Source organism: Alexandromys fortis, unplaced genomic scaffold, assembly GCF_014885135.2.
Source record: "Alexandromys fortis isolate MF-2015 unplaced genomic scaffold, M_Fortis_MF-2015_v1.1 scaffold_123, whole genome shotgun sequence".
Classification (NCBI taxonomy): domain Eukaryota; kingdom Metazoa; phylum Chordata; class Mammalia; order Rodentia; family Cricetidae; genus Alexandromys; species Alexandromys fortis.
In genome coordinates this window covers 902,482-926,607 of record NW_026068003.1, presented here as the reverse complement: position 1 = coordinate 926,607, position 24,126 = coordinate 902,482, and the positions used below count along the sequence as shown (strand labels likewise).

The 24,126-nt window shown below is 42.3% G+C and overlaps 1 protein-coding gene across 5 annotated transcripts in view; it reads right to left on the bottom strand.

The window, feature by feature from the left end:
• The window catches only part of Flnb (filamin B), a 144,773-nt gene that overhangs the window by 73,527 nt on the left and 47,120 nt on the right, over positions 1-24,126 (bottom strand). For all 5 annotated transcript variants that reach the window (XR_007595237.1, XM_050161177.1, XM_050161180.1 and 2 more), the window contains exons 2-6: positions 19,147-19,395; positions 17,528-17,625; positions 15,018-15,165; positions 1,103-1,221; positions 361-438 (exon numbers count right to left, since the gene is read on the bottom strand). Coding sequence is in view for 4 of the 5 variants with exons in the window: in XM_050161177.1 (XP_050017134.1) it covers positions 361-438; positions 1,103-1,221; positions 15,018-15,165; positions 17,528-17,625; positions 19,147-19,395 (692 nt within the window). In the remaining variant the exon portion in view is untranslated. The remainder of the gene's footprint in view (positions 1-360; positions 439-1,102; positions 1,222-15,017; positions 15,166-17,527; positions 17,626-19,146; positions 19,396-24,126) is intronic.

Sequence of the window (24,126 nt, the reverse complement as noted above, 5' to 3'; positions counted from 1 at the left end):
CACTAAAGTATGTATAGTCCAGACATACAGCTTCAATTTTTAGGTACCCATGTGGAATTAGGGGGAAAAATCAGGATATTACAAACTTCTGGGAAATTTAAATAGAGATGTACTTGTTAATACCAAGTCTGATTCATAGAGACTCTACCGTTTTTTTCCCAAATGAGCATGAACAATCTAGTAACTAGTAGTTAATCGAAGTCACTCCTACAGCTTTTGCCTAGAATGTGAGAGATCCTGCATTCCACACCCAGAATTGTTAAAAACACCTGCCAACAAGACCATTCCTCTTCCTATGACCTCTATCTTTAATATATAAGCCCAGTGACCAGACCATGCCATGGCGGGGCCTTATCTTACTTTGTGCAGCCCAGTGACCTTGGGTAGATACTCCACAGAGTATGTCTTGTTCTTGTCACTGTCAGGGGTCACACGTGCCTAGAAGAGAAGATGATTATCAGTTAGAGAAGAAGCGAGGTATGAGTAAATCGTGTTGTGAGGCCATTTCTGTCTCCCCAAGAGGTATCAGCAAAGAGGTAACAACAAAAGGGGGGTAGGTGGGAGGAAACTACCTAGAAAAAGCTAGGACTCTCTCTAGGGACTGGCCATCAAGGACCGAGAAAACACAAAGTAGATTTCCTTGATCACCTATTAGTTTGATGATTATTAGTAGCTTAGGAGATACAAGAACCAGTTTTATGGGCCAAAAATAAAACTGTAAGTTGGGCAGAGACCCTGCCCCAGAGGGGATGCCAGATAATGTGTTGATATATTTACAAGTTCAGATTGTGTTGTGACAGGAGTGAGATCTAGACCTAAGAAAATATAATACACTCAGGCCCTGGCTAACAACTTAAAGATGGTTAGTAGAGGAAAATCAGGACACCTCAATTAACAAGCCTTGTGACTCATCCAAAGTATCTTTTACTTTATTAAACACGGTGTTCTTGTAAATCAATGTATATTGCAAGAGTTCTTGGGCAAGTTACTTTATCTATGGCAAGCCTCAGGATCTTTCTGGTAACATTTTGGTGGAGAGCTATGAGGACATGAAGATATAGTCTCTGGTCTTGATAAGGTCCAGTATCCTTCAGCATCATACCTCTTCTTTGTTTCCTTCTGGGTCCTCAACAAACACCATCACATCTCCCTGCCCGGCACTGATGGTATCTACAGTGAACTTGGCTGGCTGCTTCACCATGTTTCCAGTGGGTTCGATTCCTGCCATGAGGTTAGACAGTAATTATTGAGTTGACCCATTCTCATCACACAAACCATGTCTTGTCTTTTCTTCACGTTACCTAACCGATACCCAATTCTAAAATATTCAGGAGTTTCAGGAAGCGGCACAAGCAACGGTGAGAACATACATAGGTGGTAGCTAGCAGCAGGGCCTGCCTTTGAGAGGTCATATGGAGAAGGAAATGTGCACTTTTTAAAAAAAAAAAACAACATTGTATATACTTTTAAAAAAATTGTATTTGGTTATTATTTGTAATTAGACTTTTAAATTTTAAGATAGCAAAGCAAAATTAGCTTGATTCAAAGACAAATATCACATATCTTCTTCATATGTGGATTTCAGGCATAGATATAAATGGTATAAAAGTAGATATAAGACCCTGTGGGAGAGCTGGGCAGTGGTGGTGCACGCCTTTAATCCCAGCACTTGGGAGGCAGAGGCAGGCGGATCTCTGTGAGTTCGAGGCCAGCCTGGTCTACAAGAGCTAGTTCTAGGACAGGCTCCAAAACCACAAAGAAACCCTGTCTTGAAAAACCAACCAAAAAAAACCCCAAAAAACAAACAAACAAAAAAAAACCTGTGGGAGAAAAAGTCTTCAGAAGGAAAGGGTAATGGGGGTAAAGAAAGACAAATACTGTGTATTTTCTTTAATAGGCAGAACCTAGTTATTAAAAAATTACTTGAGGGGCTAGAGAGATGGCTTAGCTGTTATAAGTTCTTGCTACTGTTGCAAAGGACTTGGGTTCCATTCCCAGCACCCACACAGTGGTTAACAACCACTTATAACTCCAGTTCCAAGGGATCTGAAGATCACTTCTGACTTTCTTGGGCACCAGGATTTGGGGGAGGAGGACCAGTGGGGAGAGGGGAGAAAGGGAAGGGCAATGCAGGGGAGAATATGAGCAAAGAATGATGATTTACATATATGAAAATGACACAAAGAGAGGCTGGAGCTGAAGCTTGGTTGGTACACTGCTTGTACAAAGTCCTGGGCTCGATCCCCAGTACCACCAGGCAACACAGCAAGTCTAACTCCCAGCCTGGGCTACAAGAGATCTTATTGAAAGAAAAAAGAAAGAAAGAAAGAAAGAAAGAAAGAAAGAAAGAGAGAGAGAGAGAGAGAGAGAGAGAGAGAGAGAGAGAGAGAAAGAGAAAGAGAGAGAGAGAAGGAAGAAAGGAAGAAAGGAAAAAAGCTAATACTCTGTATTAATTAATTAATTTAAAAAATAGATAATTGATCAATAAAAGCACAGATTGAGGAAAATCTGGGTAAGCGAATAGGAACTACAGATGCAAACATCCCCAACAGAATTCAAGAAGTGGAAGAGAGACTCTCAGGCATTGAAGATACAGTGGAAGAAAGTAAAAAAAAAATGTTAGAGCTAAAAAACTAACACAAAACATCCAGAAAATCTGGGACACCATGAAAAAACCAGACTTAAGGGTAATAGGAAGAGGAGAAGAATCCAAGCTCAAAACCCAGAAAATATGTTTAACAAAATCATAGAAGAAAATTTCCCTAACCTAAAGATGGACATGCCTATAAAGGTACAAGAAGCTTACAGAATGCCAAATAGATTGGATCAGAAAAGAAAGCCCCCATGTCATATAAGAATCAAAACACTAAATAAACAGAACAAAGAAGGATTATTAAAAGCTGCAAGGGAAAAAGGTCAAGTAACATATAAAGGCAGATTTATAAGAAGTACACTTCATTTCTTAATGGAGACTCTAAAAGCTAGAAGGGTCTGGAGAGATGTCTTGCAGACTCTAAGAGACCAGCCCAGACAAATATACCCAGCAAAACTTTTAATCACCATGGAGAAAATAAGGTATTTCATAACAAAGTCAAGTTTAAACAATATCCATCCACAAATCCAGCCCTACAGAAGATACTAGAATGAAAATCCCAACCCAAGGAAGTTAACTATATACCCATGTAGGGGCTGGAGAGATAGCTCAGTGGTTAAGAACACTGGTTGTTCTTCTAGAGGACCTGGGTTAAGTTCCCAGCACTCACATGGCAGTTCACAACTGTCTGTAACTCAAGTTCCGGGGGATCCAACACCCTCGCACAGACATACATGCAAGCAAAAACACCAACCAATGTACATCAAATAAAAATAAACCATTAAAAAAAACTACACCCATGTAAACACAGGCAATAAATAATTTCATGCCTGTAAAATCCAAAGAAGGTAAACACACACCACCACTACCAACAACAACAAACCAGGAATTAACAATCAGTGGTCATTAACATCTAACATCAATGGGCTCAATTTGCCAATAAAAAGACATGGGCTAACAGAATGGATCCAAAACAGGATTCATTCTTCTGCTGCATACAAGAAACATACCTCAACATAAAAGACTGTCATTACCTCAGAGCAAAGTGTTCGAAAAAGATTTTTTTTTCTTTTTCTTTCTTTCTTTTTTTTTTTTTTTTTTTTGGTTTTTGAGACAGGGTTTCTCTGTAGCTTTGGAGCCTGGAGCCTGTCCTGGAACTAGCTCTTGTAGACCAGGTTGGCCTTGAATTGAGAAAGATTTTCTAAGCAAATGGACTTAACAAGCAAGTGGGTGTAGCTATCTAAAGAGACTTCAAACCAAAATTAATCAAATGAGATGGAGAAAGACATTTCATACTCACTAAAGGAAAAATCTACCATGATGACATCTCAATTCTGTACATCTATGCCATAAATGGAAGGGCACCCATATTTGTAAAAGAAACATTTATTTCTAAAGCTCAAGTCACACATCGGACTCCACACATTAATAGTGGTAGACTTTAACATCCCACTCTCACCAATGGACAGGTCATCCAGACAGAAACTAAACACAGAAATAATAGAACTAACAGACATTATGACTCAAATGGACCTATCAGATATCTATAGAACATTTCACCCAAACACAAAAGAATATATCTTCTTTTCAGCACCTCGTGGAACCTTCTCCAAAACTGACCACATACTCAGTAACAAGTCTTAAAAGATACAAGACAATTGAAATAACCCTCTGTATCCCTATCAGACTGCCATGGATTAACATTGGATTTCAACAACAGAAACAACAGAAAACCTACAAACTCGTGGAAACTGAACAACTCTCTATTGAATTACCACCGAGTCAAAGAAGAAATAAAGACTTCCTAGAATTCAATGAAAATGAATGCATAACCTACCCAAACTTATTGGACACAATGAGAGTGGTGCTGAGGGGAAAGAGCACAGGACTAAATGCCTGAATAAAGAAATTAGAGAATTTTCATGCCAGAGACTTAGAGCACACCTGAAAGATCTAAAAGAAAAAGAAGCAGATACACCAAAGAGGAATAGAAGGCAGGAAATAATCAAACTGAGGGCTGAAATCAATAAAATAGAAACAAGAAAACAATACAAGGAATCAATGAAACAGAGAGTAGGCTCTGAGAAAAATCAACAAAACAGACAAATTCTTTTCCAAACTAAAAGGCAGAGAGAAAATATCCAAAAAACAAAAACAAAACAAACAATCCAAAATGAGAATTACAAAGGGGGATGTAACAACAGACATCAAGGAAATTCAAAGAATCTTAGGTCAAAAATTTGTATTCCACAAAATTGGGAAATCTAAAAGAAATGGACAATTTTCTCAATAGATATATCACTTCCCGAAGTTAAATCAAGATCAGATAAACAATTTAAATAAATCTATACTCCCCAAAGGAAATAGAAGCAGTCATTAAAAGTCTCCCAACCACAAAAAGCCTAGGGCCAGACAGTTTTAGTGCAGAATTCTACCAGATCAAAGAAGAGCTAATACCAATATTCCTTAAAATAGTCTACAAAATATAAATAGAAGAAACATTGCCAAATTCATTTTATGAGTCCATAGTCACCTTGATACTCAAACTACATAAAGACTCATCATCAACAACAAAAAGACTGAAAATTACACACCAATCTCCCTCATGAACATAGATACAAAAATACTCAATAAAGTACTCAGAAACTGAATCCAAGAACACATCAAAAAGATCATCCACCATGATCAAGATGACTTCATCCCAGATGCACGGATGGTTCTACGAAAAATCTGTCAATGTAATCCACCACATAAACAAATTGAAAGACAAAACCACATGATGCTGAAAAAGCCTTTGACAAAATCCAACACCCATTCATGGTAAAAGTCTTGGAGAGATCATGAATACAAAGGACATACCTAAACAAAAGCAATATACAACAAGTCTATATATATAGTCAACATCAAATTAAATGGGGAGAAATTCAAAGCAATTCCACTAAAATCAGTAACAAGACAAGCTGTCCACTCCATATCCATTCTATATAATACTTGAAAATCTAGCTAGGGCAATAAGAAACTAAAGGAGAACAAGGGGATATAAATCAGAAAGGAAGAAGTCAAAGTATCATTGTTTGCAGATGATATAATGGTATACAGAAGCGATCCCAAAAATTCTACCAAGGAACTCCTACAGCTGATAAACACCTTTAATGAAGTGGTTGGATACAAGATTAACGTAAAAAAAAAAAAGAAAAAAAGAAAAGAAAAAGAAAAAAAAATCAGTAGCCCCCCTATATACAAACAATAAGTGAGCTGAGAAAGAAATCAGGGAAACAACACCCTTCAGAATAGCCATAAATAACAGAAACTATCTTAGTGTAACTCTAACCATGCAAGTGAAACACCTACTTGATAAGAATTTCCGATCTTTGAATAAAGAAATTAGAGAAGCTATCAGAAGATGGAAACATCTCCCATGCTCATGGATCAATAGGAATTAACATAGTAAAAATGGCCATCCTACCAAAAATACTCTACAGGTTCAATGCAAGCTCCATTAAATTCCCAACGCAATTCTCTACATATCCTGAAAGAACAATACTCAACTTTGTATGGAAAAACAAACAAAAACCCAGAATAGCTAAAACAATACCATACAATAAAAGAACTTCCAGAGGTATCACCATTCCAGATTTCAAGTTCTATTACAGGGCATTAGTAATAAAAACCACATAAAAACAGACAGGTGGATCAATGGAATTGAACTGAAGATCCAGATGCAAATCCACACACTTACGGACACCTGGTTTTTGACAAAGAAGCCAAAATTAGACAATGGAAAAAAGAAAGCATCTTCAACAAATAGTGCTGGCCTAACTGGATGCTGGCATGTAGAAGAAAGCAAATAGATCTATACCTATCACTCTGCACAAAACTCAAGTCCAAGTAGATCAAAGACCTCAACATAAATCCCGATAAACTGAACCTGACAGAAGAGAAAGTGGGCCTTCAGTGATCAGATGATATCCCAACCAGAGTACTGCAAATGATATGGACAAGAGAGAGAGCATTCTATAACCACAGGGATCCCTCATGGTGCCCTTTTAGGAGTTCCACCCAATTCCCTTCCACTCCACCCTCTTCTTATCCTCGACAACCACTAATCTGTTCTCCATCTCTGTAATTTTACCATTTCAAAAATGTTGCATAAATGGAATCATATATTACGCAACCTTATGGTCCTTCTCACTGGAAATCCTCTGTCGATCCACTCAGGCTGCTGCTGCTACTTTTTCACTGATGAGTAACGTTCTGTGCTATGTAGCTATTTACTCATCCTCCCACTGAAGGATATCTGGGTTATCTCCAGCTGTCTGTCATTTTCAAAGCTGCTATAAACATCCAGATAAAAGTTTTGTAAGAGTATAAGAGTAAAGCAAGTATAAAGTTTTATATCTGGACCTGTCTCCTTCCTCTAAACCTGGTTCCTCACACAGAGCCCACAAACTCCCTGTAATGTCCAAGTGATCCTGGAATGGGAATAACCATTCTACACCAGTTCCTGACACAGGACTCCTAAGCTCCCTGGAATTACCTGGGTTGATAGCTTTTGGTGGGAATCTCAGTTAGGACTGGTCACCAAAAGAAAGCCAGGCTTGAGAATCCAGAAGCATCTGAGTTGGGGAAAACATTCGCTTGCCAGGAGTGTGGCCCATCCCAACTCTGAGATCCTGTGAACTTACCGATACAGACCTCTTTTCGTTCTAGAATATACCAGGATACACAGGTATTTCCTGAGCTCTGTTTGACCGGTCACACAGGTCACAGGAATCTCTGATTTGGAGTCAAGTAAGATGGAAATTGTAAATAACTCCAGGACCCACTCCTTGTAACCAGTGTCTAAGGCTGGTTAGAGACTGGGGCTTCAACCTGAACCAATGTCAGGCAGAAGGTTCTAAGAAGACAGCTGATTGTGAGCCATTCGGCTGCTATTCACAGAGAACTAGAAAAGCAGTCGGCAGGAAAATCCACTCAGGTTGCTGGGCAGAAACTAAGTATAGGGAGTAGAGGCAGAAAAGCACTTTGTGACTGAGACAGACAAGTGCCAATGGGGGCAACGGCTGGCTTGTACAGGCTTCGAATGTTTAGTGCTAGGTTTTCTTCCTGCTGATTTATGTTGAGAACATTGGCTTCTTGCCTACAAAAAAAGAAAATTTCATTTGTGTGTGTGTGTGTGTGTGTGTATTTTGTTTTATGGTGCTAAAAACTGGCCACACAGGTGCTAGGCAAGCTGCCACTGCTGAATTCATTGCTAAGATTTCAATAGCAATTGTGTCAGTATGACCATTTAGGAGGAAGCCGCATCTCTGCTTCAGTCTCTGCACACTCAAGTCTCTTCACTATGGTTTCTAGATTATAAATCCCGTGTTTTATTGCACGCACACCTATTTTCTCTTCTATGTGACTGTAAAATGACGTGCCGTTTTCAATTCCAGGATCCACGTGTGTATTCTACAATGTAAAACTTGCACACAGCTTGGCATGTCACTTGGTGCCCTGTCATCTTGCTGAATTTAACTTACTCAAGGAAAGTTTAATTCTGTTTTGGGGACTTTTGAGACGGTTTCGTCTTGAAAGCACAGGAATCTGTCTGCCTTTGCCCGGGATTAAAAGAGTATGTCATCATACCTGGCTTTTCTTTTATTTTTCGAGATGGTCGGTACAGACCAGCACATTGTTTGCAACTGGGCATTTTGTTTCTGACTTTGCTGTTGTCCACATTTAAAGCCTACTTCCTACCTAACCTTACCATTCCAACCACCCCGCCCCATATTATGTTGCAAAGAAATGGTAAGAGCAGCCACCCTCTCCGGTGTTCCAGATCTTAAAACACTCAGCTTTTCACCACTAATCAGATGTCAGCCACGAGTTTCTGTGGCAGTGACTCTACATTAAATTGAGGAAGTTTGTCTGTCTTTCCCCTTTGCTGAGTTCTTACTATGAATGATTGCTGAATTTTGTCAGTTGATTTTTTTTTAACAGCAGTATGACCCTGCATTTTCCCCACGAACTTGTTACTTTAATCTGGTTGATGGTGTTGGCAAGTTTTCTAATAGTGACCAGCCTTATATTGCTACCCAGTCACCATGTGTGACCTATTTTATATTATTACCCAAATGTATAGGATAATATTTTGTGATGGGCTTTTTACATCCACATTCCATTGATCTCTGTGTTTTTGTTTTGTTTTGGTATTGGCTTCAGTTTTACTATTAGTCTCATAAAGTGGGTCAAATCTGTTGCCTAGTTTTGTGAACTGACATAAGCTAAGGTCACCTGGGAAGAGAGAACCTCAATTGAAGAATTGCCTCCTTCGGACTGACCTCTCTCTGGCATGTCTGTGGGAAATGTTGATTAATGATTGATGTGGGATGACCCAGCCTACCACGGTGGTGCTAACCCTGGGCAGGTGATCCTGGGTTGTATTAAGAAAGCAGGCTGAACAAGCCCTGGAAGGCAAGCCAGTAAGCAGTACCCTGCCAGGGTCTACTTCAGCTCTTGCCTCCAGGTTCCAGCTGGAGCTTCAGGCTTTCCTCAAAGACTGCAAGGTACAAGCTGAAATAAATCCTTTCTTCCCCACATTGCTTCTGGGTCAGTATTTTATCACAGCATCAGGGACCAAACTAGAACATAAGTGTTCTCATCCCTTATTTATTTTTAAGACCATAAAATCTGTTTTAATCCTTCCCTAAATGTTTGGCAGAATTCTCTAGTGGAATCATCCACAGCATCTGGGGTTTTCAGGAGACTTTCAATTTTATAAATTAAATTTCCTAAATGTTTCTAGACTCATCCAGGCTATCTGGTTGGATTGAGGTGGTCTGCTGTAGTTAACACAGAATTTTGCTTCCATATTTTTTCCTCCTGTTATTTCAAGATTTTCTTGAAAAGGCCATCCATTCAGGACAGACTTTCGGTGACAAATTCTTTTACTTTTCCCTTGTCTGAAAGTAAAGGGATTTCCCTTGGATAAAAAGAATTCTAGTTGATGTCTTTAAAAAAAAAAACCAAACAAACAAAACACTTGCAAAATGCAGTGTTACTTCCTTCTGACCTCCACGGTTTTGATGAAAAACCTGCCATTCTGGTATTTCCTTTGGGCAGGCTTTCAAGGTCTCACACCAAGCATAAACTTCCGTGGTCTCAGGCAGGTGTAGGGGCAGAGGCTGTGATTCCAGCATTTGGAGGTGATGGTAAAAGGTTCAAGACAGTTCGGGACTGACAAGTCACACCTCTCGTGGTCTTTAGTTTTCTGAAGTGTTTCCAGATAGCCCTTGTCCCCAGGAGTGCTACTATGAATATTCCTTCTGCTGGGTGTTTTTATCATGTTCCTTTGTAGTTTCTAGAGCCAAATATTTCTCTAAGTAGTTTTTAGCCCTGTCTTCTTTTCACCCCCTCCCATGTCTCCTCTCGTGTGATCATTCACACTTTTGTTTTGGTTCCCACTGGTCTCAGGGGCTCTGTTCATTTTTTCCTTTTCCTGTCTTTCATTTTAGACTACTGGGCCATTTCTCCTGTTCCATATTCAGTTCACTGATTCTCTGTCTTTCCACTCTGCTACTGAACACATCCAAGAAGTCATCTCAGCTCTTCTTCTTTCTTTCTTTGGGTCTTTTTTTTGTTTGTTTGTTTGTTTGTTTGTTTGTATCCCCCCCCCCCCCAGTTCTAAGATTTTCAGTTTGGCTCAAGGTCTTCTGGGCATTTGGGTTTCTGTCTGGGCATTCTATTTATTTCCTAAGACTTCTTTTTTTCCATTTATTTTAAGTTGTAGTAGAAGTCGTAGTCTTTTTAAAAATGGCCACTGTATTAGTTATTTTTCTCATTACTGTGACCAAATACCTGACAAGAAGGAAGCATTAATTGGTTTTTAGTTCAAGAGTTCACCATGGAAGGAACTTATGGTGGCAGGAGCTGGAGCTGCCTGGTCAGCGGGTGACATCATATCCATAGTTAAGAAACATTGTAGATACAGGTTTCATCTCAGTTTCTTTTTATTCAATTCACCAGCGATCCCAGATGATGGAATAGTTTAGGATAGTTTTCATACCTCAACTAACCCAATCTAGAAAATCCTACACAGACTTGCTCAAAAGTTGATCTGCTAGGTGATTCTAAATCCCATCAAGTAAAAAAATATTATCATAGACACTTTAAAAATCTTGGCAGATAATTCTTATATGTCTATCATCCCACTACTGACATCAATGATCCTTTTCATTTGATTTGAGATCTTGATTCATGGTGCAGCAAGTGATTTTTCAAGATGAAACTTGGACAGTTAGGTTCTATGTCATGGGACTCTGGGTCTTAGGTCACCTCTCTGTTGGCTTGTTTTTTATTACACCCCCTCCAGCAGGGGAGGAAGTCTGGGATTCACACTCAGCTCCCACTGTACTTGAGGTTTTAATTGAGAGGGGCTCCCCATTTCCAATGAGTTAGGGTTGAGTTTTAGCCCCCCCTCTAACAGCCAGAAGAGGAACACCTTACACAGCTTCTATGGATATCAATCATCACTATGTTAAAACTAGACTCTAGTCAGAGCCTTGGCTCCACCTTTACTTTGCTTATAAATGAACAGGGCAGGGTTTTTTCCTAAGGTGTTTGGCTGAACACAGAGCACGTACCATGCTGAAAGAGTGTTCTGCCTTTGGGCGGCAAGGATATGGCTCAACGATAGAATATTTGTTTTAGCTTTCATAAGGCTATCTCGGTATGACACCCCCCCATGACCTACACCCCATTTAAAATAAATGCCTCAGACTTGAAAGGAAAGAAAGGGATTAGAAATTGGAAAGTGGGCTTTCGGATTTTATTTTCTGTTTTCCTTTTGCTTATAAAATGATCAGATCACTAACAATAAGATTTGAACACACACCTATGACATTGACAAGCACTTATTCCATCTGACTTTAGCAGTCTCAGAAATAACTTATTCTGCATCTTATCTTGTCAATGACTCAGTTAAATTAGTGGAATGTCCCCCAGCTAACTAGGTTTGGTTGGGAAGCTGAACCACATCCCCATACTCCATCAAACTCCAGCAGAGTCATGCTCACTATGTGGAACCCTCTAGTTATTCAGACAGAGGGGTTTACAAGTGCTTCATACAGAATAAGGGTTGGAAAAGGGTTTGCTCAGCTAAGGAACAGATGTGTTCAATAATGCTAACCCTGCAAGGGAGCCTTACAAAAGATCCTAAGCCCCAGAGTTCAACAAATGAATTTGCAATTGTTAACCAGAGTCAATGTGAATCTACTCAATATCCACAGTAGGAAACAAACCTCTGAACCCTCTTAGAAACTAAACGACATGGAGTAGTCTCTATTCCTAGTCTGAGTAGCAAACGAGGTAACACATAAAACATCGTAATGAAGCAAAAGAGGCCTGACTTCCACCTCACCAAAGAAGAAGGACATGTCTCACAAACCCTTTGTGTGGTGCCCCCACTACCCAAAGTGACCATGTTGCCTTCCTATTTTAAAAGAAGAAAAGTTAAGCAACGAATCACAACATGGTCCAGCGGTTTTATGCCTAGGTGTATACCCAAAAGATCCTGGTACCAATGTTCGTGGCAGCACTGTTCACAATTGCTACAAGGTGGAACAACACAAACGCCTATAAGTAAATGAATGAATAAACCAAATACAGGACATACGACAGATTATCAACACCCATAAAAAAGGAAATTGTGATATATGCTATAATATAAAAAAAAATTCCGAAAATATGTTAAGTGAGGTAAGCTAGAGACAACAGTCACACACAATATTGCTCCATTTCCAGATACCTATACAAATGCACCAACAGAAAACAGAATGGAGGGTGCTAAGAAAAAGGAGCGAAAGAGAATTGAGAACTTGTTTAATGAGCACAGTGTTTTGCTTTGAAAGTTAAAATTGCTCTGCAGATCAACAGTAATGGTGATAGCCCTTATGACGGGTGGGGGCGTTTAATGTCCCAGAACATTATATTCTGAGCAATAAATTTATCGTGATGAAAATGTAAAAACAAACCTATACACAAATAAACATGAGATGAAAACAGCTTGTTTCTTCCTAGCATTCACAACACCTACAAAGAAGGAAATGGGCAATGACCAGCCACATTCCTGAACTAGTGAGCAGTCATTTTCTGGAAGACAGCACCATGAAAGGAAACCGTCTCACACTAACAATGAGGAAACTGCACAGCCAGTGATAAGGTTATTACAAACAAGCATTTCATGCCTTGATGAAAGTAAGCCCCTCTGGCCAGTATGTTGACATGAGAGTCATCTCTAGCTTTTTTGCATTAAGGAAACATTATCTGTAAGAGTCCTCATAGCAATGATCACCTTGGTTGACTCAGAGAAAGCTACTTGGAAATGATGATGGGCAGTGGGAAGGGGGTATCCAAAGTTGTCCAGTCCTTATTACCCAACAAGAGGGGAAGCACCGAATTGTGCAAACAAGCATCTAAGTGTTGGAGTTCAAGAATAAGAATATAGAAGTGCAGGTTCTAGGAATAGGAACGTGCAAATAAAGAGATACACAGCTGTAAACCCAGGAGAATGAGAGCAGACAGTCAGCAGTTTAGATTAACTGTTAACAGTGGTTTACTTTGCTTCACAACCCATAGCTCTGTCTGCAAGGCTGAAGCGAAGCGTTCTTCTGCAAATGGAGAGTCCCTCTGCAAACTGAGGGTCAGCTTTTAGGTAACCCCCCAGCCACTCACGACCAACAACTGATGTAAGCTAAGTTAACTTTTAACCTGACTTTTTGTTTGTGCATTTTCCCATACCCTTCCCTGCTATGCAAAACTGGCAATATCAGTGGAGTATGGAGCTTTGGTAAACACCATCAGGAAGTGCCAGAGAGAAACAATGGGCAAAATACAAACACTAGTTTAACAACGACAACAATAACAACCTATTAATGGAAATTGTAAAAGAAAAAGCAATTTGTATCTGAGCTGCACCTTGAGATTGTAAAAATTCTTTTGCTCATGCCTAATGCTTGCTTCTTGCTATAAAAAGGGGAGATCGAAAACAGCCTGTCTCTGGCTAAGGTCACAGCTATTACTCATAAGCTTTTTGTGCCCCCATGGAAAGTTTTTCTTTTTCCTGGAATAAAGTTTGCTCCTGGTTTAGGAGATTTTGGTGGTCTGTCCCCATCTTTGAACGACCCCCGTGGAACCAAGAAAATCAGCTAATTTTAGTTACAAAAATTAAGAAATAGAATGTACTTCTTGTCTTCTTTATAAAAAAGGGGGAACTGCTGCACTAATTTTACCAGAAATCAAATTCACAGCCATGTAGTTGTCATTTTATTATTTCTTGTTTTGTTCGTTTAGCTTTTGTGTTTTTTTTTTTTTTTTTTTTTTTTTTTTTTTTTTTTTTTTTTTTTTTTTTTTTTTTTTCGAGACAGGGTTTCTCTGTGCGTAGCCCTGGCTGTCCTCAAACTCACAGAGATCCTCCTGCCTCTGCTCCTGCGTACTGGGACTAGAGGTGTGCTTCACCACACCCGGCTTTTTCCTTTGTTTTAAAACAGGGTTACTCTGGTCATCCTTAAACTTGACATTCCTCAGCTTCAGCCTTCCAAAGCACTGAGATTTTAAGGCAACACATACCACCATATCCAACTGTTAATTAACCTCCTTTAAAAACGAGTAGGCTTCAAATCAGCTGCTGACCACAACTGACCAGATGCCTGGAATGGCTCTGACCAGCCACCAGATGCTGGGCATCTTACAGTGAGAGTCATAAACAGGATGTTTCAGCAAGGAAGCACCCACCAGGAATTAAAAGAGTTCCCACCTCATCTGGAAACCTGAAGCGGATTCTGCCTGACAGGAGAAATCAATCAGCATCCAGAAGGCAGAGGCTCTTACCTCACCCCCATCCCTGATCTGGGGCAAGACCTATCCCAGCCACCATGGACCAGGCTCTGGCTCTTAAATGAGAGCATCAGCCTTCCCAGGGCTACTGCATGAAGCACACAAAGCAGCAAATTCAGTATACACTACTTCAGGAAAGACAGATTGTCAAGAAAGAATAAGGTAATCATAAACAGAATTTTAGGTCTAAACACATTCTCTCTCTCGCTCTTGCTCTCTCTCTCCAAAGGTGCAGGGTATCTTTAGAGATTGAACCCTTAATCCTTGTGTCTTGAGACAGACTGAAACTGGAGCTCCGTGTATGGCTAGACTGGAAGGTCAGAAAGACCTAGACGTCCTATCTCTGCCTCCCTAGACCTGGAAATACAAAAGTGTGCTGCCATCCCTGGTTTTTAGGTGAGCGCTGGGGATCCCAACTCAGGTTCCCGTGCTTGCACAAGAAGCCCTTGCTGACTATACCATCTCCTTAGCGTCCTGATCCCGAGAGAATTGCTCCCAGAGCTATTGCCGGAGAACAAGGCTCAGATCCAACAAGACCAGCACTTACCTCTCCCATAGGCCCTGGCTTTCTTTGGGTTGAGTTTGGGTTTAAGAGGAGCGCCTGGCTTGAGCTTGGCTTTGGGGAACTGAGATAGGTAGGTCATCACGGAGTGCTCATCTACATCCGGGTGAATAATCTCCTCAGGAGTGATGACCTAGAAGGACAACATGAGGGGTGACTGCTCGGCCATGCCACTTTGCAGCCACTGAAAGCTCCCTTAAACCACATGCTACAAATAAGAAACTCAATTTCGCATTCTAGTGAAATCACATTAAAACCATACCAAGATCAGCGTTTGAATATGCAGTGTTGCTGGTTCCTTTGTAAGGTGGGAGATATTCTCCCAAAATTCTACATGTAATTTCCAGAGATTCCTGACATGCCCCTCCCCGGCATCTCCTTTAAAAGACTTCCTGTTCACTCCCCTGGTCCAATGTTTCAGAAAGCGGATAAGGTACAGGAGGGAAAGGAACATACCCATAAGCAATGGCAATGTTTTTAAAGCACATCAGCAGGCCTTTCCTTTTGCTCATCTACTGTGTGTGTGTGTGTGTGTGTATATGTATATATATATATATAAAACCAGTGAGAAAAGTCAGCACATACCTATAACCTCAGCACTCGAGAGGCTGAGCAAGAAGATGGCAAGTTTGAGGTTAGCCTGTGATTTATGGTGAAGTTTTGGCTCAAAACACAAACAAGTAGTATGACGTCAGTGGCGCACGCCTTTAATCCCAGCATTCTGGAGGCAGAGGCAGGAGGATCTCTGGAGGCAGAGGCAGGAGGATCTCTGGGCCAGCCTGGTCTACAGAGGGAGTTTCAGGGCAACTAGAGCTATACAGAGAAACTCTGGCTCCCAAAACAACAACAACAAAATCTAAGCAGGACAATAGGGGACAACATAGGAGCCATGTGGTCTTAATATATTAAGAGCCTTTAAAAATGAGGAGGGGAACTGGAGAGATGGCTCGATTTTTAAGAAGTGGATAGCACTCTTACAGAGGCCCTAATTTCAGTTCCCAGTAGCTTGCAACAGTCTGTAATTCCAGCGCTAGGAATCCATGCCTCTGGCCTCTGAAAGACCCCCTTTACACACACACACAATAAAAAATAAAATAAAATATTAGGGGGAGGTTCTCTGGACACTCAGTTTAGAGCTAATATTAGATCCAGGTTGGACAGGGAACCTTTCTAAAGTTATCAGTATCCTTGATTCACTACCTGACCCAACCCTAACTTGCAAGATCTTCCTTGTCCCCAGAGAGGATGCACAGTGGTGAGCCACACCTCCTCAGAGCAGCAGAAGGCTCTACACCTCATGAGCCATATCAACCAAATGCAATTAAGAAATGAGAAAATGCACTGTGGCCAGTAGCTAAGAACAAAATACCTAGAGGTTTTAAATAGTCATCTACAAATCAATCCATTAAAAGCAAAATATGCATTGATTTGGTATTTCTCTCCAAAAACTCCTATAGTAATTTTATAGTACCCAGCATCACAGAGCACCACAAAGAGGTGGTGTCAGATTAAAAGAGAGATGAGAAACGCAATACAGCACTTCCTGCGGGTGGCAGATCTGAGAACCGTCATGTATCAGATACATGACTCCAAAACCAAAGCAAAGAAACAGGCCAGCTTTCCTACCTCCCGGGGAAACCATGGAATATACTGAACTCAACTCTGAACACCCACCCAGACTTCAGTATAGTCTACAATGAAGGATCTTCTGTCCCATAGGACTGGTTTTTCTACAACTTCTCTTTGATCATAGCTTTGATGCTGGGAGCCATGGTTCTTTCAGGGAGATTTTTACAAGGAAAAGATTGGTTTCAAGTAAGATACGCAGCAATTTAGAGGTTATCTTTGACTTACCAAAAACTTAGTCCCCTTGTGATTACTGTGATAGATTATGGGAGATGCAAATTCTGCTGCAATTTCCACTAATGGGTATTATCTTGATTTATAATACAAGAAAGTTCTAAATACAAATTAAAATTATGTTTCTTTTATATAGGTTTAAAAAAATAGTCAAATACTGGTAGCTCCTTATGACTCATTCTAATAGTTAAGGACCATGCTTGCTGGCTGGTTTTAAAGATAACCTTCAAAATATCTGGAACCAAGAGAACAGAAAATTTGCAGTGAGACACACCTGAAATCCCAGCACTCCAGAGGCTGAGACAAAATCAGGAGTTCAAAGTCAGCCCGGATTATATAGTAAGACATCAGGCAGGAGGGGAGAGGAAGAGTTGTAAAGAGGGAATTAGGGGGAGGAATTACCAGCTTGTGACGTGAAGATTTCTGAATGATCTATAAGCTACTAAATCCACACGAACCTATCATTATGAACTAACTGGGATGGTGGGAGAGTGCTGGAGGCAAGGTTCTTTAAAGGCTTGAATGCCAAGAAGGTCAGACTGTGGTCTGACCCAGAAAGGCATCCAGACTACCAGCAACAACTTAGTGGGTGGGAGCTGTCTCCTGGGACACGGCGGCGGCGTGCATGTAGATACCTGTGGGACGCCCAGCCAGTCGTCAGCCTGCTGCATGGCTTCTCGCGCATTATCCACTGGCCTCTGTGGGTCCCAGGATTCCCAGTCTGGGCACAGACCTGTTCGTGACACAGGAAAGGTGCTTTTAGCATTAGTTGACAAAGAGATTAAAAGAAGTCATGTGCTGATAATAAAACCATTTATTTTACTCAGCAATTTCCACCAACTTCTTAACTAACTGTACATCTGAGGTGATAGTTAAGAGCATGCCAGCATGGAAACTATTCAGCCTGAGCAAAGACATGCTTATAGGACACTGTTCTGGCAGCAAGAACGGGGCTCCCCATTGCTTCAAGATCAACTAAAACAAAGAAGGCCTATAAAACTGCTTGGGCTTGGTGCCTTTCTACAGGAAAGGTATTCTTTTAATACTATGCCTAGATACATCTAACAAAGATTAAACTAGCATCCAATGTGATTCAAAACTCCAGTTGCCCAAATGCACAATCCTAGAGCCATTTAAAAGGCCCTAATAAGTACAAGAAGTAAAGCTCTCTGATTTAAACTCAGAAGAGCTAGCATAAATTGTGCCTTTGGGTAGAAGAAGTAAGGAAGAGGGCACTAGGAAATGAGCTAATACAACACTTTTTTAAAATGGCATTTATTTATTTGTTATGTACGTGTGAATGTATAGACACATGCACATACCACGGTGCCCATCAGGGATTGAACATGGGTCATTGAGACTTGATGGCAAGGGCCTTTACCCACTGAGCCAGCTTGACGGCCTAATGCTACACTTTGAATTAGTCCTGGAAGATTCAAGCTTGTAGGCGGTCAAGGAGGAATGAGGCTTTGATGCAGCCTTTTCTCACTGACACCAGTGAGTTCTGCTTTGAGCGCACTGAGATTCGTCGCTTTGCTCAGTATGAATGTGCCCAGCTCACGTAGAATAGTCAGTAAATGGAAGATACAATTATTAAAGTATGGTTTTTTTAATAAAAATAATTTGGGGGTGGCATATAAACACTGGTTCTAGTTTTTCTACTGTGTGTGAGCCAGTAAACTCTACCCATCAATCCAAGCCTCTAGTGAGGATAATTACATCTTGGTGTCCACTCAACCACTCAGGAAAGAGCCTATCCAGGTTGGAAAAGGCTCTAACTGGATCCACACCAAGTAGTATTCTGCAGCAATACCGAGAGAAAGGGGCAAAGAAAGCCATATATAGTCAAACTAGTAGTTAATAAAAACAGTCACTTTCCATTCAGAAGACTTTAGATTCCTATGCCAAGCCACTGAAGTGAGCCACATGTTTTCTTTAAGCCAACAGGAAACGAGGCACCAATGTGGGAAGACACAGGACTAGAATCTGGACTATAACCCCAAAGCCTGCTCAAAATTCAGGCTCTGGGGCTTCTTTGGTGATCTGAATAGCTGACTGGATACACTGCCAAATGTGTATGGACAGACCTTTGAAAGAGCACACACAACATTTGTGGCTCATCCTCTGTCTTACAATGGAACAAAACCAGGAGACCCACATCAGCTACCACAAACAACCTCTCTCATAGAAATCCAGGTTTGGGACCTACATGCTCCACCCTAGAGAGATGGTTTAGGCAATTACGGGCACTTACCTGGAGCACAGCTGTCTACCAGGGCTCCCAGAGCTTTGCCATCTTGCCAGTTCTGATTAAAGTTGGTGATGGGCAAGTATGGGATCTTGTTCTGAATCCATCCCAGCAGCCTCTGCTTTGGTGTCTGCTTCTTGGCATCATCGTCCCCTTCATCTTCCCATACAGGCATGGAGATGGAGTAATGAAGGATCAAAGTCCATACCAGGCCCAAGATGAGCTTCAGGTTTCCGTCGACAATGGCTTTGCTATCTGGGAAGAGAAGACAACAGCTTGGTCACTTTGAGTTACACAAAAGTGTGTCCAGCTCTTTGTATAAAGTTAATGGAACCCTTGTCCACAGGGAACCATACTGAGATACCTGAGTGTGAAAGAGTGCAGTGCTAGGATCTGCTTGAAAGCATCTTCAAATGGAACGACTTCAGCAGCAATCCAGGTTGTTTGTTAACTATTGCCCTAGGTCACTATATTATTGTCTCTACTTTTCTGCATGCTCAAAATTCTCCATACAAACAAATATTAAATTTTAAAGACGTCCATGTTTGAAGCGCGGTGGATGAGATAGATCTACAACAAACTACCAGCGCCACAGATGAGCCCCTGACTCAGCATACACAAATGGATGTCAAGATGGCAAGTGGTCAAAAGCTTGGAGGCAGACGATATACTTGGGACTGACATCAAAATAGGATGGGAGATGTAGGAGAAACTTCTGACTACTAGAGAAACTGATGAAGAGACATAAATTAACAAAATGGAATTCCCCAGTGCTCTTCGTCCAGGAGTTGGTGATCTGGCTGCCTCTCCACTGAAAGACGGCTGAAACAAAGAACTGATCCTGGGTAGGAGACTCAAGATTGTGATACAATTCCCTCTTCAAATGTAGAAGACACTCAAAGAGAGGGCTGCACACATGTGGACACCAAGAAATGATCTGAGGGCTTAATGGGTAAAGGTGCTCGCTGCCAAGCCTACGATTTCAATGATGAAAGAGGTTTTCCTCTCTTCTCTAAGCACATAAACACAAACACACACACACACACACATTCTCTCTCTGTCTCTCTCTCTCTCTCATACAAAAATAAATGTTATAATAATTAAAAAAAAAAAAGAAATGACCTGAGGAGTCTTCCACATTGAAGCAAATTAATTCACAAGTAACTTAACACTTCCAAGCCTGCAGCAAATATAACTACTATGGTGCCATTTCTCACCAGTTGGCCTACCCCACTGTTTTGTACCTAAGTTTCTGGCTGTTTTTCTTTCAAATTAAAGTTGATGTTTCCAAGGCTGCAGAAATGTTCAGTAGTTAAGAGCACACACTGCTTTTCTAACAACCTGACTTTGGCTCCTAGCATCCACCTGTGGCTCACAACAACCCGCAGCTCCAGCTACAAGACCTGATGCCTCAGCTAAAAGGGTGTCTGTACTCACGTGCATACACAGGTACATAATTTTAAAACAATAAAAATGAATCCCAAATTGATGTTTCCTTTGTAGCTTAAAATATAAATAAATCACTTCAGAAATACAGACAATAAATGGTGTGTGTGTCCCAGAAATAATAATGGTGTACAGTCTGTACTACTGTCCCTTGTTTGCTGTTCTGATTTTATATCTTTCTGCACAAATGTTTAAATGTTTCTTTTTACTACCAATTATATCAGAGTCCTCTTTTCCCTATAAAAACTTGTTTCTGTTTATATTCCTATCTATACATTTATGAGGCTGGCTCCCCCTTCAGTCTTACCAATGTTGGCTTATCAATCACATTCATCTCTGCTGCTCAGACACGTCACTCATTCAGAAGATAGTTAAGCTAATGCAACCAGAAAAGTCTCTGTAGACAAGCCTAAATCGGGGCTCCTTTCTCATCCTATCCCTGATTCAGAGAGTTTGTCAATACCCTGGCCAGTTGTGTCCTCATTTTTATTTGAGGCTGACTCTTGTACTGTAGTCTAAGCTGGCTTCAAATTTGTGGTTATCCCATTGCTTCCCAGGTGCTGCATTACGGGCATATAATACCATGCCTGGCTCTCTGTTCACCCACCTTCCCCCTGCACCCATCAAAATTTAAACACTATCTTTAGAATTGATCTTCTTCCCTCTTTCCACATCATCACCCGTTATCCTACGGAGACCCAAGCTGAAAACGTCGTAACTGTTTTTGGGATCCCCTTCAAGCCTCTGGTACAGTTTCTACAGCGTGTCATCTCTTGGCAAATATTTGAACATTCCGATAGATGTGCAGCTTCTCCCTCTCCTGGTATCCCTGAGAGCCGTGAAGGTCAACCGCTATTTAAACAGTCTCTACGTCATAGTTCTAGTTGGGTACCTCTGTTCGTCTCAACTAACTGATGGTGCCCACTGTCCAATCAAACTCCTTAAGCTCATAGAACCTAAACAGGTACCAGTCAGTTGGCCTGAGGCTTGTCACATTCACCCAACCACACATGGCATACTCAGGTTCAAAGCTGGCCTCTTCCAAGATGACAGTTGACTTGCATTACAGGACTGCTTTATGTTCTGGTTTCTTTGCCTCCAAGAACCTTCACCCTGTCTTCCTGTGGAGTACACTCTCACATACGCCAAGGCTGGTGGTGCTACACGCACTACTGCATGTGTGCCGGCATCCTATCCTTCAACATCGGGACTGCCTACCAGACCCTCTGCCTTCCACTCCCACAGCAGGACCACAGTGGGACACTGAGCATTCTTCAGCTGCCGGTTGTCCCACCGTGAGGCACCTGAACAGTAAAGACAAACCAAACGGCACACAATGTGGAAGCAGCTTAACACACTGGAGACATCAATAACCTCTTGCATGGAATGACCACCATAGGCATAAGTCTGTAAAACTCAAACTTCCCTGAGGTATGTGTGAAACAAATGCTTTTCAGAAGGAGACTTGCTTGCATGCCTAAGTACAAGGCCCTCCTGGGTTCAATCTTTAGCATAAGAAAAAAGGACAAATCTCATCTGGGTGTGGGAGTACACATTTGTAATCTCAGCACTAGGGAGACCACGGCAGGAGGATCCTCAGGAATTCAAAGTCAGTGAGTTCATGCTCAGCCTGGGTTACATAGCAAGCAAGACACTGTCTCAAAACACATGTATGCCTAACTGCACGGGCACACTTATCTCATAACTTGAAGTCAGATAGCTCTATTTCTATACAGGTTACATATGTTGCTTTAAAGGAGAAAAGCAAAGTCTTTTTCAAGCAGATCCAGTCAAAGTCTGAGCCAAACTTATAAAATATACAATGCCCAAAACTTCTGTTTCCAATGAGTTCAAGGTGGGTGTCCTAACAGAAAGCCCCCTTTATGGCCTTCCTGGGATATATGATACCTTCATTCTGCTAGTCTAAGAAGCTGGAGGGAGGACAGGCTTCATTCCAAAAGTGAGTTTTGACAGGTAAAGGCTCAAATGTTTAGCCCAGCTCTTAGAACAATAAAAAAATGGAGACTTGCCCAAAAGACCTCCCCAGTTCCCATCCACAGGAAACAGGAGACTTCCTAGGCCTTGAAAAGGAGATGTTACAGGGCATCCCAGTGTGCGTGTCTGGCTATTTCTATGGACCTGGTGTGCTGTGTGGTGCTCATTCTGACACAAGAGGAGGAAAAGACCAGAGTGGACCAAAGCATCCCCAGAGTAAGAGGCTGGAGGGCCACTAGCTTTCACCAACGAAACAACCCGGCGCCCAGCAAGTCTGCCCAATCTCCCAGACTCTGCTTGGACTGGAACCTGGCCATGGATTTCTCCTCCCCAAATCTGACCAATCATAGCTCCCACATAACTATCCTGGCAATTGACAACACTGCCCCCAAGCCACACACACTTTCTCAAACTGCCTACAATTATCTAGTTGCTTTTAAATGACAGCACAGGCCCTTCTCTTTTTTCAATAGCTAGAAAGTCAATTTAAACTACTGTAAATTCTAAGATGGACTATTTTTTATATCAGTTCTCTGGTCCTTTTTAAGAAGCATTTGTATGTGGAATGGGGTCAATTTATGAGGTGAGTACCAGATATTTTAAGCATCCTGCAGAAGCAACTTTGGAAACCTCCTTGAAGGGCCAGTTCTCCAAGAGTCAATGATGTGGTAACTTTCACCTCTCTCAGCTCTCATCGAGGCCCAGACCCGTACAACTATATGTTCCGTATTTTGTGCATCTAGTGCTATTCTGGCACATCTTGGGAGTTCCTGGCTGCTAATGATTAACCAAAGTAGCAGGGGTAGTTAGTGAGCCTGGAGAACAGACGTGGGTGGAGAACATTCCACAGTTTTATTCTTCTGAATGAGAACAATAGGCCATCCTTTGGCCACAAAAATGGCTGGCTACAGGGCCATAAACAGGCAACAAGTGGGGAGCTGGGAGGCGCCCGCGCCGGCAGACGGAGCTGGGAGGCGCCCGCGCCGGCAGACGGAGCTGGGAGGCGCCCGCGCCGGCAGACGGAGCTGGGAGGCGCCCGCGCCGGCAGACGGAGCTGGGAGGCGCCCGCGCCGGCAGACGGAGCTGGGAGGCGCCCGCGCCGGCAGACGGAGCTGGGAGGCGCCCGCGCCGGCAGACGGAGCTGGGAGGCGCCCGCGCCGGCAGACGGAGCTGGGAGGCGCCCGCGCCGGCAGACGGAGCTGGGAGGCGCCCGCGCCGGCAGACGGAGCTGGGAGGCGCCCGCGCCGGCAGACGGAGCTGGGAGGCGCCCGCGCCGGCAGACGGAGCTGGGAGGCGCCCGCGCCGGCAGACGGAGCTGGGAGGCGCCCGCGCCGGCAGACGGAGCTGGGAGGCGCCCGCGCCGGCAGACGGAGCTGGGAGGCGCCCGCGCCGGCAGACGGAGCTGGGAGGCGCCCGCGCCGGCAGACGGAGCTGGGAGGCGCCCGCGCCGGCAGACGGAGCTGGGAGGCGCCCGCGCCGGCAGACGGAGCTGGGAGGCGCCCGCGCCGGCAGACGGAGCTGGGAGGCGCCCGCGCCGGCAGACGG